This window comes from Sinohyriopsis cumingii, chromosome 8, assembly GCF_028554795.1.
Source record: "Sinohyriopsis cumingii isolate HCF-2022 chromosome 8, ASM2855479v2, whole genome shotgun sequence".
NCBI lineage: Eukaryota > Metazoa > Mollusca > Bivalvia > Unionida > Unionidae > Sinohyriopsis > Sinohyriopsis cumingii.
Window position 1 is genome coordinate 58319606 of NC_142968.1, and position 14706 is coordinate 58334311.

At 33.1% G+C, this 14706-nt stretch overlaps 1 protein-coding gene across 1 annotated transcript in view; it reads left to right on the forward strand.

Annotated features, from left to right (window-relative positions):
* Window positions 1–4928, forward strand: part of LOC149793604 (furin-1-like) — a 33104-nt gene extending 28176 nt beyond the window's left edge. The window contains exons 11-14 of the mRNA XM_089967566.1: window positions 1137–1254; window positions 1591–1898; window positions 2321–2389; window positions 2890–4928. Of these exons, the coding sequence (XP_089823692.1) occupies window positions 1137–1254; window positions 1591–1898; window positions 2321–2389; window positions 2890–3125 (731 nt within the window). The 3' untranslated portion in view covers window positions 3126–4928. The remainder of the gene's footprint in view (window positions 1–1136; window positions 1255–1590; window positions 1899–2320; window positions 2390–2889) is intronic.
* Window positions 4929–14706: the final 9778 nt, after the last annotated feature.

A 14706-nucleotide genomic window follows, 5' to 3' on the forward strand; every position in this document is an offset into this window, starting at 1 on the left:
CTAAGTCAGTCAAAAGAGACAGACTGAACGTAAATTAAATAATATAAACTTTTTAATTCAAAAGTTGTATGATCGACAGGACAGGTCATTGATAATTTACCTCGATTCATTCACAACTTGATAACTTTTCATAGGCAAGGTACCTGCTTTTGTATCTGGAAGCATTCTCAACTCGTAAAAGTTTCACAGGCCAATTTTCTGCATTTATACCTGGGACCATGCTCAACGTGGTAACATTCCACATGCCAGATCTCTGTTTTATACATGTATCCATGCTCTACGTGATAACGTTTCACAGTCGATGTATCTGCTTCTTTATCTAGAAACATTTCTTAAGTGATAACAATTAACAGGCTATGTCTCTAGTTTATACCTAAAAGAATTCCCAGCTTATTAACTGAACGATTTAAATAATGTCAGACAGTTCGAACACTGAGCAGTACAAAGGCTGTTACCAATATGTTAATATTGATTTCTGTGGCTTTATCCACTTCAGTTGCATGATTACTGCTTTATGCAGAATATCTTATTAGTGTTTCTTTCATACTAAAACTCGCATCGTCGTAAGATGTGTGAAGTTTTAACTGTAATATGTTTGGTATTGATATTTCAAAATGTAAGTATTCATTTAGAAGTACAAAGAATTTCTCCGCCTTTGCCTATTAGTTCAATCGATGTTAATACTAATAATATACTTTGTCATGTCCAATTATCAGCAGATGGAAAATGTCGGTCAGTAAACTAAATTCTAAAAGCCGAAATGTCACCCACAGTATATGGCCATGTCCAAAACGTATAGGTGTTAGTCCAATTCAAGAGTTAGGTTAGTACCATTTCTTTTGATGCAATGAAATTAGTGAGGACAAAAGTTTTCATGAATTATTTTAGACGTGAATATTTAAGTATACAATAAACTACTACTATTACTCATGTTATTACTGCTTCTACTACTGCTACTACTACTAGTAATAATACAAGAAGCAAATAAACAACACAGGCATTAATACAAATAGTTCCCTATATCAATATTGTATCATACTTTTCAGACCTTCCCAAAACATGGGGGTTTTAATATATAGTTTTAGTCGTACATTTTGGAAATATTAACCAATGCTTATTTTAAAACTCTTCCACAGTCAGTAAGATATTTGGATTTGGCCTGATGAACGCAGAAGGCATGGTTAAGAAAGCTGCAAATTGGACATACGTTCCGCTCCAAACTAAGTGTGTTGGTCCAGTTACTCAAGTTAATGAGTAAGTAGCCATAATTATAGACTGTTTCAGGATACAAAAGATTCTGTCATTTTGCAAAATGCCTTTTAAGACAAATTCTTTAAAAAGGAAATGCTATCTCAATTGTGAGGTCCTTACAGTGAATATTCTTATTCAAAAAGTTCAGCAAGGACAAAAAGGACTTTCAAACTATCCTTCAGTAAATGAGACATTATTATGCGAACAATACAATGCATAAAATACAACAGACTGCTATATTTCAGTGTTAACTGCTTGCTAACACGGACGGTTTATGAGGATAATGTCAAATTGTGAAATCAAATTTATTTTTAATGAAATGATTTTCCTTTTTCAAAGAAAAATACAGGGACCGACGAGGGAAATAACAAGTATTGTCGAAATGGATCCATGCAAAGGAAAAGATAACTTCGTGGATTACTTGGAACACGTGCTGATTACGGTAAATCTTAAAGCGTCCAAAAGAGGTGAGGTTCAACTGACAATTATATCACCTCATGGTACGGAGAGCCAATTGCTTAGTCCAAGACCGAGAGATAGCAATACGGAGCTACAGTGGACTTTCATGACCGTCCATTTTTGGGGAGAACAAAGCACACCAGGAAAATGGACCCTAAAAATGGAAATTTTAAATAGAGGAGAGACCGGTTAGTTGAACAATAAAGCAAATGTTTAGCTACAAAATAAATTCCTACGCTGCTAACAATTAATTGTAGGTATCTGGAGATGATGTGCAATAGGTGATGCATACATTGATCAGTCTGAATCGACACATACATTAATCTGTATGATTGACACGTAAATTAATATGTCTAAACTGAAATGTAAATTAATGTTTCTTTTCTGCGAATGAGAGAGTGATATGGAAGATACGAGATTCCTAACAATGAAACGTTCTGAGATATTCTGTATGGATAAACAATGCAAATGGTTATAAAATAGATACTTTGGTGATTTTCTTAGATGTCTTTAAAATCACAACGTTTGTGTACCAGGTGGAATTACTTTCAAGTTCATCTTTTCAGCAATTATAAATAATTATTTAAATGAATATTTTTCTTCCAAATAGGATCGTTAGAATCCTGGAGTATGACACTCTTTGGTACCAAAATAGACCCCAAGCTAGGAAACCCTGGAGGTAAATCGATTCATATATTAGTAGCAGTGAATTCTTTTACATCTCTATGCGCGTATTGGGTCACGTTTTAAACTTGATAACATCTTTTTAGAGGTGATTTCTAAGATTTTGTTCCCTAAGACACAATGATAACAAATAACATTATACACGAAACACACACATACGTATATATATATATATATATATATATATATATATATATATATATATATATATATATATATATATATATATATATATATATATATATATATATATGTGTGTGTGTGTGTGTGTGTGTTTGCGTGTGTGTGTGTGTGTATGCGTGTATCATGCATGTATATGTGATTAAGCAGCCCTAGAACAAAATCAAACACTTAAAATTGAGTTAGTATGCATCTTAGATCTGAATAATCAAATTAAACAATATATTTTCATTTAGTTGCGATCAAGCGTTTTTAAGGAATTTAAGTTCTCGAGAAAAAGATGCTCAATAACTGTTTTTCCACTTTTCTTTAAAGGATCATGGGCGAACAACAAATGGGAAGACGACTCAACAGAAACCAGTCAGTCTGGAGGCCTAAACATTTATGTCATTATTGGGGTCGTCGTCGGTACGTTGGTAGTAATTGCGCTCTTGATTACATTTATTTGTTTAAGAAAGCACAACAAGACGAAAAGAAGCAAAGAAACGAATTCTATTAGACCCCAGTCAGTGCATTCAAAGAGTACACAAGTGTCCCCAGTTCCAACCTAGTGACATTTACATACACTATTGAAATTCTGATATTCAATATTCATATGTTTTTGTCATTGTATATTAATTCCCTGCCAATGTTGGCGGGGGGATGGATATAAAATCTTTGAGGTTTGTAATTATTCAATTAAGGTTTCAAATTTGTGTCACACAATGTACTTGTATTTAAGAACTTTGTGAACATGTTTCTGCTTTTTAGCGTTCGTATCTACACATTAAAGTCCATATTTTTGATAACCATTGGATGTTGTATGGAAAGAGGTTTTACGGACCCAAAATATAGTAAGACGATTACGTGTTGCGATCTTCATAGCAGCTGAACAATTATATAACTCGGCCTCTGTTCTCTGATGTCTAATTTGACAATATAATTGATTATTCGTTTAAATATGCATTACTTAGAACATGTTGGTCATACGTTTTCTATATTGTGCAGTTCTCATCAAGGAGCAGCTAAAACACACTTTCTGTACGAGATCCTGCTCGCAAAAGTTTATAAAACAATAGGTGATGGCAAACATTGACTTTAATTACAGCATGAAATATATGTGGCATTGAAAGAATCGGACGTTTTGTAACCATCTCAATATCAAGCTGCATGACATGGTGGAAGGCCTTTAAAGTGATATTTGTCTGACAACAACAAAACGAAAATTCTGAACTATATTTCACAGCGATCATATTTTATTTGAAGGGGGCTTTAACTCTCATTAGACATCAAAATATCCAGCTACTTCACCTTATTGGTCAAAGTGACTGAGAACTAAGCCACGCCCAAGAGCTGAATGGATCTGCATAACAAGATAGCTGACCCTTTAGTCATGAGTCTCTAAGAAAAAGAACTAAAGCAGATAATGACGAAATCTTACAGCGCTCTCGTGTTTAGCCGGGCTGATTGGTATTTGGATCAATAATGTTCTGCCACCAAAGTGTTGATGTCTGCGGCGAAATAAAGAAACATGACTGTCCTTCAATTAATAACTTTGTCAATTTAGTCAAGAGCAATCTCAATTGTCTACAACACTATAAGATACATAAATAACAAACTGCATTTTAGATATACTGCAAAAAATCATTCAAGATCAATACAAGTTTACTATTTTTACAACAGATTATCAACCAACATAACTGGCACGTAGTCTCCTATTTCAAACTCGCAACAATCTGTCCACGTCAAAATAAAAATCAGGTCACATAGACCTTTCATTTATTTATGACATTTTCTTTCTTTTCTTTGTGAGTGACCATCGTTTTCCATCCATAAGATAAACATGTCATGTTTTATGTGCAAGGTGCTAACTTAACAAAATAAATCAATATTTCATACATTTATAACTAGTAAGGGTATTAAGGCCACCACTAGGGATTTACTAGAACATAAATATTGTATACTTTGGTTCCTCATTCAACCCTTGATGCTCATGGGTGCAGGTGTATCTGTGATTTAGATTTTGGTTTTCTTTTTCATTATTGTATTATAGGTAGACCAACTTGATTATTTAGCACACATGTAAGACTTGTCAGTTAAAATGTTAGTATGTCTCAGATGATGCTGGAAAAGTATATTTTCTGCAGTTTTCAACGTTTGCATGTTAGGCCTAATTTATTTTTACAATCACATTTTGCGTGTGTAATTCCCTGCGTTTTATCTTTGCTTACTCATACAAAATGATCTCCACTTTCAGGTGCTCTTTTATGAAAGGATTAATATTTGTATTTTAACGAGTTTTGTATGTATACGTTTCTATATTAATTTTATGCTTTTCGGGCATCAATTTTTGAAATAAAGTTTAACATTTGTCATTGTGTGTTCTGTAATATTCTGTAGGCATCATCAGCATATTATATCTATTGATTCCTAAATTTATGAAGTCTTTGAAAAGGTTATCTTCCCCTATTATTTGTTTCGTTCAAAAACATCCCACCCAATGTATGATGGTTATCTTTAGTTACAAATCCGTTTCATTTGCAAACAGAACACATATAGTAATCAATTTACTAAAAGATTTCATGTTTAAATTCTTTTCTTAAAGACTGGATTTATAGTGATTCATTATCAGCAGAAACAATTTATTTTTGTGACGTCACACACTCTGAAGTGATTAGAGAGGAAGTTAATGCCATAAAACGCTGAGATTAAAACTGAGAATGATATTCCATTCTAAACCAACCAAAGATGACGTTACACAAATAGGTTTATCTTCAATTGCCTCACACAGAATCTCAAGCCCGAATAAAATATCTGACTTTTACTATATCTGGGGCCAATAACTACATTGCCCTGTCATTTTCAGCCGTTATAAGTAACACGGAACGCAGTGAGTATATTAAGAAAAAGCAAACTACTTGTAACGATCCGAACAGTCAATTACTTACTTGCTTACTCAGGTACTCACGCCATCAGTCGATCGTTGCATATATCCATATATCTCTCTATCCATTACTTTCTCCTAATTAAAAAGAAATTCCTTTCTCTATCAGTTACACAAACTCCATATATATATATATATATATATATATATATATATATATATATATATATATATATATATATATATACACATGCATAAATACATGCATGCATGCATGCATACATACATACATACATACATACCTACATACATACATACATTCTTATGTCACGTGTTTAGGCTCGAATAAACAGCGACACAAGAAAGCGTGAAAACAACAAGCGTTGAAATTACAATAACTTATTTCCCTGGAAAAATTCTGTAAAAATGAAAAAATATGCATTTACATTGTTATAGAATCAAATCCAAAAATAATCCAAGAATAATCCACGAATACAATTTTTGAACTCCTAATAACAAATTGTTCTTCTGATTTCAAGTTCAAATGCGAAGAATCCAAAATGGAAGACGATAACGTATGATGAAATCTGTTGTGTTGAATTCTACAGTTCCTTATAGCAACAAGAATTATCACTCCGGTTCCTAAAAGCTGAATAAATTTTTATAAAAAAGATGTCCTTGTTCAACAATTTTACATGAGCACACGTATTTTTCCAGAACAGTAACAGGATTAATCCTTTTGAATCCAAGTAATTTGAAATAACTTCAAACCAAGTAATTTAAAATAACTCCAAACAGCACAACATACAACTTCCAGTTTAACAGCCCAGGTTCTACCGAGAATAATTATCTAACAAACATAGGTTATATGTCTTCTAATCGTAAACAAGCAGGTCACGTGATCATGTTCTGGGAGCTCATATAAACTAAGTACTTCTTAAAGATCACGTCTACCCAGTGTGACCTTGGCGAGAACCAATCATTTTACTCTAAGAAATAAAAAATAAAAAAATAAACACGAAGTCCCCTGATGACGTCGACAACAACCAATCATTTTTAAAATAAGGATAGAACTTGTTTACGTGATAGCTACAAACTTTCAAACAAGGTCAGGATCCAGATCAACATCTGGAATCTATAAAACAAACATTCATGGTCAAACTATTTTCTGAAAAACTTTCATGACTAGAGAAGAAAATTACATTACAATATCATGGAATAAAAAATTAAAAAATGAAAATTGACAAACAATTAAATTGCAATAAATATATATTAAATAAGATAAAATGAAATCAGATATACATAACACTTTCCCCACAAAGAATAAGAACGAATTATGCCTGAAGCTTTCTTTTTACCACAGACAAATTATACATGAGGTTAAAATGAACTCATATTAATTACACACAGTGTACAAGAAATAATACATTGTTATACGCGGGAAAGTGCGCCTGCTATTAAATTATCTTTTCCCTTGATGAGCCTGATGTCAAGATTATATTCCTGCAATAATAAACTCTACCTTAGTAGTCTTCGATTTTAGTTTTTCATCTTGCCGATGAAAGTAAGGGGGTTGTGGTCACTAAATATTATAACTGAAGAAGGAGATGAACTTAGGTAAACTTCAACACATTGTAATGCCAATATCAAATCCGAACATTCTTTCTCGATTATTGAATAATTTCTTTGGTGCTTATTTAGTTTCTTTGAATAAAGCACACTGGATAATCAATACCATTTTCATCTTCTTGAATAAAAATTGCTCCAACCCCAACATCACTTGCATCAACAGAAAGTTTAAATGATTGACTGAAAATTGGAGCTTTAAGAACTGGCGCGCTTTAAAGTATGGCTTTCAACTTATCAAAAGCCTCCTGACCTTTTTCAATCCAAAGAAACTTGCTTTTCTTACTCAATACATTTGTCAGGGGTTCATCAATTATAGAAAAATTGGAATACTATTTTCGATAGTATCCGGCCATACCAAAATATCGTATCACTTGCTTTTTATTAACAGGAAATTCAGAGATAGCCCTGACCTTAGCATATATAGGTTTAACTTGTCCATGGCCCAAAATTTGTCCCAGTAATGCAAAACTAGCACGGAAGAACTCACTTTTAGATAAATTAATTGACAAATATGCATCTGTGAGTCTGTCAAAGAATTTCCGAATTGTTGCTAAATGTACTCTCCAGGTGTCATTGTAGATGATGACATTATCGATGTAAGTATCGCAAATGTCTAGACCAGAAGTAATCATATTCATGAGACGTTGAAATTTATTTGGCGACCCTTTGATCCCCAACGGCATTAATTTATATTGGTAAAGTCCATCTGGAGTCACGAATGCCGAAAATTCCTTTGCTAATTCCGTTAACGGAATCTGCCAAAATCCTTTCAGAAGGTCAAATTTTGTGACTTGTCATTCCGATCTTATCAATGCAATCAACGATTATTGATAATAGGAATGAATCTGTTTTGTCACACTATTCACTATAATCAGTACACATAAGGAAAGTTTTATCTGGTTTTGGAACAAATACGTATGGTGAATTCCAGTCACTTTTACTGGGCTCTATATAATCATTCTCCAGCAAATATTGAATTTCTTTTTTCAAGTATTCCTGTTTGAGAGAGTTCATTATGTACGTTGTTTGTCCATGTATGAACATTTGGAAAAGTGTTCATATTCAAATAATAACTGTTAAAGTTCATTTCTTTCTTGTTCTTGCAAATGTGAAGGTTTCTGGTCCTGATCTTTCATAATTTCTGAATTCCGAAGATTTGTCACTCCAATGTCAGGAAAAATCCGATGATATTCCTTCACTTAAATCTTCATTGAGTGGGACAGGTACAACTAAATCAATTGCATATTTATCCTGGCTATCTCTTTCAAATATAATCATTTAGCATGTTAATGGGACAGAGGTGTTTTTGCTTACGCCTCCCAGGAGTATTTATAATGTAATTTAAATCTTTCTTTCCTGTGAACTGTGTAGGGACCATAATACTTGGCCTGAAGAGAATTTTGTGGTATTGGCAAGAGAGAAAGGACTCTATATCCAGGCTAAAACTTCCTTTGCTTCGAGTTTTTATCATATCTTGACTTCATTTTGGATTGAGCAGAATGCAATCTGGCCTTGCTTCCTCACAAGACTTTGACAACCTATATTTAAAATTAGAAATATAATCAAGAAGATTACATTCAGAATCTTCATTAGAAAGAAGTTCATCTTTCAATAATATCGATGGTCCACGCACAGTGTTTCCAAAATCCAGTTCAAAGGGACTGAAACCTAAACATTCTTGAACTGATTCCCTAACAGCAAACAATAGAAAATAAATGCATTCATACCAATCTTTACCCGTATCAAAACAATATGACGAATCATATTGTTTTAAAGTCTGATGGAATCTTTCTAATACCCCTTGGCTCTCAGGGAGATAGGCAGAAGATTTGAATTGTTTAATGCCTAATTCGTACATAACTTGCTGGTAAATTCCAGACATGAAATTTGAGCCATGATCAGACTGTACGGACTTGGGAAGGCCAAATTGAGTGAAAAAATAGCCTGTATCAAATCTTTTACTTTTGTTTTAGATTTTATATTCCTCAAGGGAATTGCCTCTGGAAACCTTGTTGATGCATACATAATGGTCAACAGGTATTGGTTACCTGACTTGGTCTTAAGTAAGGGACCAACACAGTCTACCATAATTCTATTAAATGGTTCGTCAAAGGCAGGAATAGGTTGTAGATGAGCCTTGGGGAATTTTCTGATTCGGTTTTCCTACCATTTGACAGGTATGACAAGCTCTACAGTATTTAACAACATCACTTTTGATTATTGGCCAATAGAAGTGAGTTAAGATCTTGTGATAAGTTTATTTGATCCCTAAATGACGAGCTAATGGAGTTTCATGGGCCAAACTATTTCTTGTCTGTAAGGTGCTGAAATTACCATTTCATAGTTCACTGACCATTCGTCATGAGCAGGTACCTCAAGAGGTCTCCATTTTCTCATAAGAATTCAATTTGTAATGAAATAACAGACAGGAACTTCAGTAGCATCAGTTTCACTAATGGCCTTCTGAAACAAACAGGAGATCTCAGGATCTTTTTCCTGTTCAACAACAAGTGATTGTCATTTATCATCCTGATTAGAATAAAGAGGACGAGTTGTTAAAAGAGGCTCACTGTGATCAATACCTTCTGACTGATCCAAACAAGGAGTGAAAGTGACCTCAACAAAGGCCTGACCAATACAGATGTCAGATAAAGGAATAATTTCCTCATCTACTTCATTCTCAAGAGCTTTCTTTGTCATAACTCTGGTAACTGCACTAGCTGGTAATAAATCAGGGAATTCTTTTCAATTGGATCAACATTCTAATCCAAGCAAGACTTGTCAGTTACATGTGGATTAACCACAACCTTGTCTCCAGCTAGGTCGTTGTCTAGTAATAAATTAATGCCCTCAACGGGTAAAACAGAGACTGTTTCGAGTTTTACAGGTCCTGAGACTAAGTAATGATGACAAATATGCACAGTGGAGAGGAACATTAACAAAGCCGCACTCTATTCCGTGAATAAGAACACTCTCATTAGAAGAAGATTTCTCTCAGAAAAAGGCAAAGTACCTGACAATAACAGACTCTGAGAAGCTCCTGTGTCCCTTAAAATTTTAATAGGGATAGGATTGGCTGAATCACCCAAGAGTGATATAGAACGTTTCGATATGAATGGTTCATAATTCTCCATAATCAATTCATACTGGCGTTTATTAAACCCAACCAATGTATTGCTTTCAATACATGACCGTGATCTTGACCTCTTATAAATAAGAGCATTTGGAATAGGCCTCTCTTGATTCTGAAGCCCATTTTTCAATTTATAGCAATCAAAAATAAGGTGTCCTTTTTCTTGGAATAGGAACACGTAGGGAGAGACAAGGATCTTGAATCAAGCTCCTATGAAGTTTCTTTTTTAGAAGTTTGAGTTTTAGAAGGGCTTGCATTAGGCTGAAATACTATTCTGCTAGATGACTTTTGAGTGGAAGCCTTATTTACAAAAGTAACTTTAAGAGTTAAAGAATCCTCATCAGCAGCATTTTCCAATGTTTCAGTCTGATGCTCGTCAACGTAAGACTTAATGTCACTATGGACAAAGTTTTTGAAATCTTCAAGTAATACAAGTTGTTTGAGACTTTCATAATCTCTTTCAACTTTCTTGGCTAAACACCATTTATCAACTAACTGCTCTTTTTCTCCAGCAAATTCGACATGAGTTTATCCATCTTCTTTTCAATAGTTTCTGAATTTTTGTCGATAAGCTTCAGGGACTAACTCATAACCCCTTATAATGCATGTTTAACTACATCATAGTTACCACTTTGGTGAACTGACTGTGAATTGTAACTATCACTAGCCTTGCCAGTGAGTGCACATTGTAATAATGCTCCTTTGGTCATTTCAAATTTTCAGCAACTTTTTCAAAACGAGTAAAATACTTGTCTACTTCTTGTTCTCTGAAAGGAGGCACTAATCTAATATTCTTTGCAAGGTCAAAATTTAATTTGGATTTGAAGTATGAATGTGCTTTTCACTTGCCAATTCCATTTCTTTCATTCTACATTGCTATTTTCCCTCTTTCTCTTTTTCTTATCTAATTGCATTTGTTTTTCTTGTAACTGCATTTGACTTTCTTTCTCTTTTTCCTGCTGTAAATGCATTTGTTTTTCTTTCTCTCTTTCCTGTCTCTGTCTCCTTTTCCTGAAATTGTAACTTTATTTGTTCTTTTTGTGATAATAATTGTTCTTTTGCTTTCTCAAATTTCATTTGTTCTTTTTCTTTCTCCAACTGTAACTGCATTTGCATTTGTTTTTTCTCTTTCTTCTTTCTGAAGCTCCAGCTTCCTCAACTCCAATTCCATCTTGTATTTTAATTATAATTCCTTCATTTTTGTGTCAGACTGATACCGACTTACTGATTGAAACCAAAGCACTTTTATCAAAAACATTCTTTTCTACCAAATGCTGAACCAAAATATTTCTTATTTCCTGTTTCGTTAAGAAGCCTTTACTTCAGAAAGATTGTATTTTCTGGCAAATTGAATCAAATCATCATTTCTGAAAAGATCTAATTGTTTCTGTGTGGGATTTCAAAGAAAGAATTCCACTTTTGATGATATTTTAGAAAAAAAATTGCCGATTTCACTAAGATTTGAAAAAGTCGGGAATTCATATTTCAAAATACAAAGTTTATGAAATATTCAATCCAAAATTTAAATTTATCTTTAGGACGAGCTCCCTATTCTTTATGTCACGTGTTGACGCTCGAATATGCAGTAAAACAAGAAAGAGTGAAAACAACAAGCTCTGAAAAGTACAATAATTTACTTCCCTGGAAAAATTCTTTACAATTAAAAAATATCAACTTACGGTTTTATAGAATATTGTAAGAAATAAAAAATAAAGAAATGTGTTCACATCTTAAACACGAAGTCCCATCATGACCTTGAAAACGGCCATTCATTTTAAAAGAAAGAGATAACATGTTTACGTGATTGCTGTAAACTTTGAAATTAGGTCAAGATCAGTCCAACACCTGGTGTTTATAAAACAGTCAACGAAAAACTATTTTCTGAAAATCGTATAATCTCTAGAGAATAAATTTACATTACAATAGTATGTAATAAAAAATTACAAAATTTAGAACAGACAAAGAAAGTGAAAAAATATATAATTAAATCACAATATACATAACAACATACATGCATAATATATATTTGTTGTTGTTGTTGTTGTGGAGTTTAACGCCATTTTTCAGCACACGATAGGCTATACATGGCGGCCGGTATTATTGGTGGAGGAAGAACCCGGGAAGACCCGAAAAGAACCACCGACCCACGAGAAGCTACTGGCAAGCTTTCTCAATACCCACATTGGCTGAATCCGAGACTCGAACCGGCGCAGACAGAGGTGAGATGGCAGTGATCCGTAACGGAGAGCGCTTTAGACCACTCGGCCACTCGGGGCCCCCATAATATATATATATATATATATATATATATATATATATATATATATATATATATATATATATATATATATATATATATATATATATATATATATATATATATATATATATATATATATATATATATTGCCTAGTTACTAATAAAAGTCGTTTGCAAAATTATTCCCACGGAATGTTAGTGATTATTATATTTCTTAATCTTTGACCGTGTCGATAAGAGGTATTGTCTCTCACATATAGTGACATACATATGTGCATTTGTAGAATGGCAGATGGCTATTATCGAAAAGAGATAAAAATGTAATTAAATCTAAAATTTTAGTATATTATCTATGCTTATTTTTCAGAATATTTGACGTTTCCAAATGCTACAATATCTTACACAAATACATATATGCTGTTCTCAGTAGAATGAAAGATGACCATAGAAATAAACTAAGAAAAATAACGTTAACGTTACTGGATCGCTCGCAACAAAATCAGATTAGATCGTAAATCATTGTATCTTCCTCAAATTTAACTACATCTTTTTAGAACTATATTTCTTCTTAAAACTAATAACACCCTGATATGATGGTTCTTATTCCATTTAGCTTTTAGGTGCCAGACATGCACGGTTTACCAGATAAATTTGCCAATATTTTTCACTATGAAATATACTTTCTAGAAAATTGTGAACCGATTGTTAGATTCTGAAAATACATTGATGGCAAGGGAAGTTCCATGGTTATTTCCAGAGTCCTTTAGAAGTAATGGTAATAGTTCTCGGTTTATACTATTCAAAAAATGCTTCATTATTGTTTGCTTGTGCATATGAAAACATTGACCATAATCAAGTGGGTTTCGAAACTAATGTCAGAAGAAATTTCCTGGACTTGCCATTTGCACTTGTCATCTGAACCACTAGTATCGATGAATATGGGTTCTATTTAAAAACAAAATATATTGTTACTCTGTACTAATTTTGAGTATTCTAACAGGACGTCTACTTCGTTCTATTTCTAAAAAAAAGAAATAATTTCTGTATTTGAAACTTTGCTCTCGAATATGTTTTTTTGCTTCCATCCATCCAGCCATACATGCATGCAAAGTTAATTGCTATTTACTAAAGTAAAACAAAGTTTGATGACTGTTGAAGATGTAATAGAATAAAGTTTAAATTATACAATGTGAAAGGAAAGGATATTATTAAACAAATTCAATTTAAGGTTATGCTGACATTTTGCCTGCCTATTTGGCCGTGCTGATAGTATAGTAAAGGTTTAATCTCGACAATAAGGGTGTACGATCAGTATATAATCATGTGCGATAATTAATAAAATCGTAACGAAGAATGTTTTGAAACAAAAAGAATGATCTAACCACCCCATTGAATAGTCAAAACAAATATTTTTCCTCTCGAATAATATCTAAGTACAACATAAACACCTATGTAGACTTACAACTGCAGCACAAGATATGAAGATGACACCTAAATCGTAATGAATATTATTGCTCAGTTCCCTCCTTAAATATACATTATATTGCGACTGAATTTCACAATATACCCCGCGTGACGAATTTTATAATTATTCTAATAAACACTCCGTATTATTTTTATTTTATTTCTGTAAGACATCGCTATTGTATTACTAACCACTTTTCAATAAGTTGAAAGGAAACCAAAATGACACTCAGTGGTTTATTTATGCACGTTTGTGACATGCATATTTTGACATTATTGATTATTTACCACATTACGTGTTCATTTCTAACTCCAAGAACATAGGAATGTCTACACTCTGTGTGATCCTTGAAAGCAAAACATTAATCTACTTTGCTGTCGCTGCATCTCGGGGACAATTTCAGACGTTTACTGCTGTATGTTTACTTGCAAGCAGAATGAATATTAGCGGATTATTTTCGAAATATTACAATACTTCCGTTTTAACGATTTTATTTCGCGGATTTTCCTTCATTGGTTTTGTATGTCGCATGTAAAACCGATATAGAATTGTACGCATAAATTGCTCTTTAAAAATTTCATGTTTGTTTTGACTGAAGACTGATACCTGATAAACAAAAATAATAGACTCGGGAAATTAAATATTACTATATATTTAAAGACTATAAGATAATGAAACGCAATAGAGGGGGCGATATGGCGTAATACGGGAATTAACAGTAGCTAGTGTTCACTCTCTGGCAATTCTCAAATAAATTTGTCTGCGGTTAAACCGGAATTTAA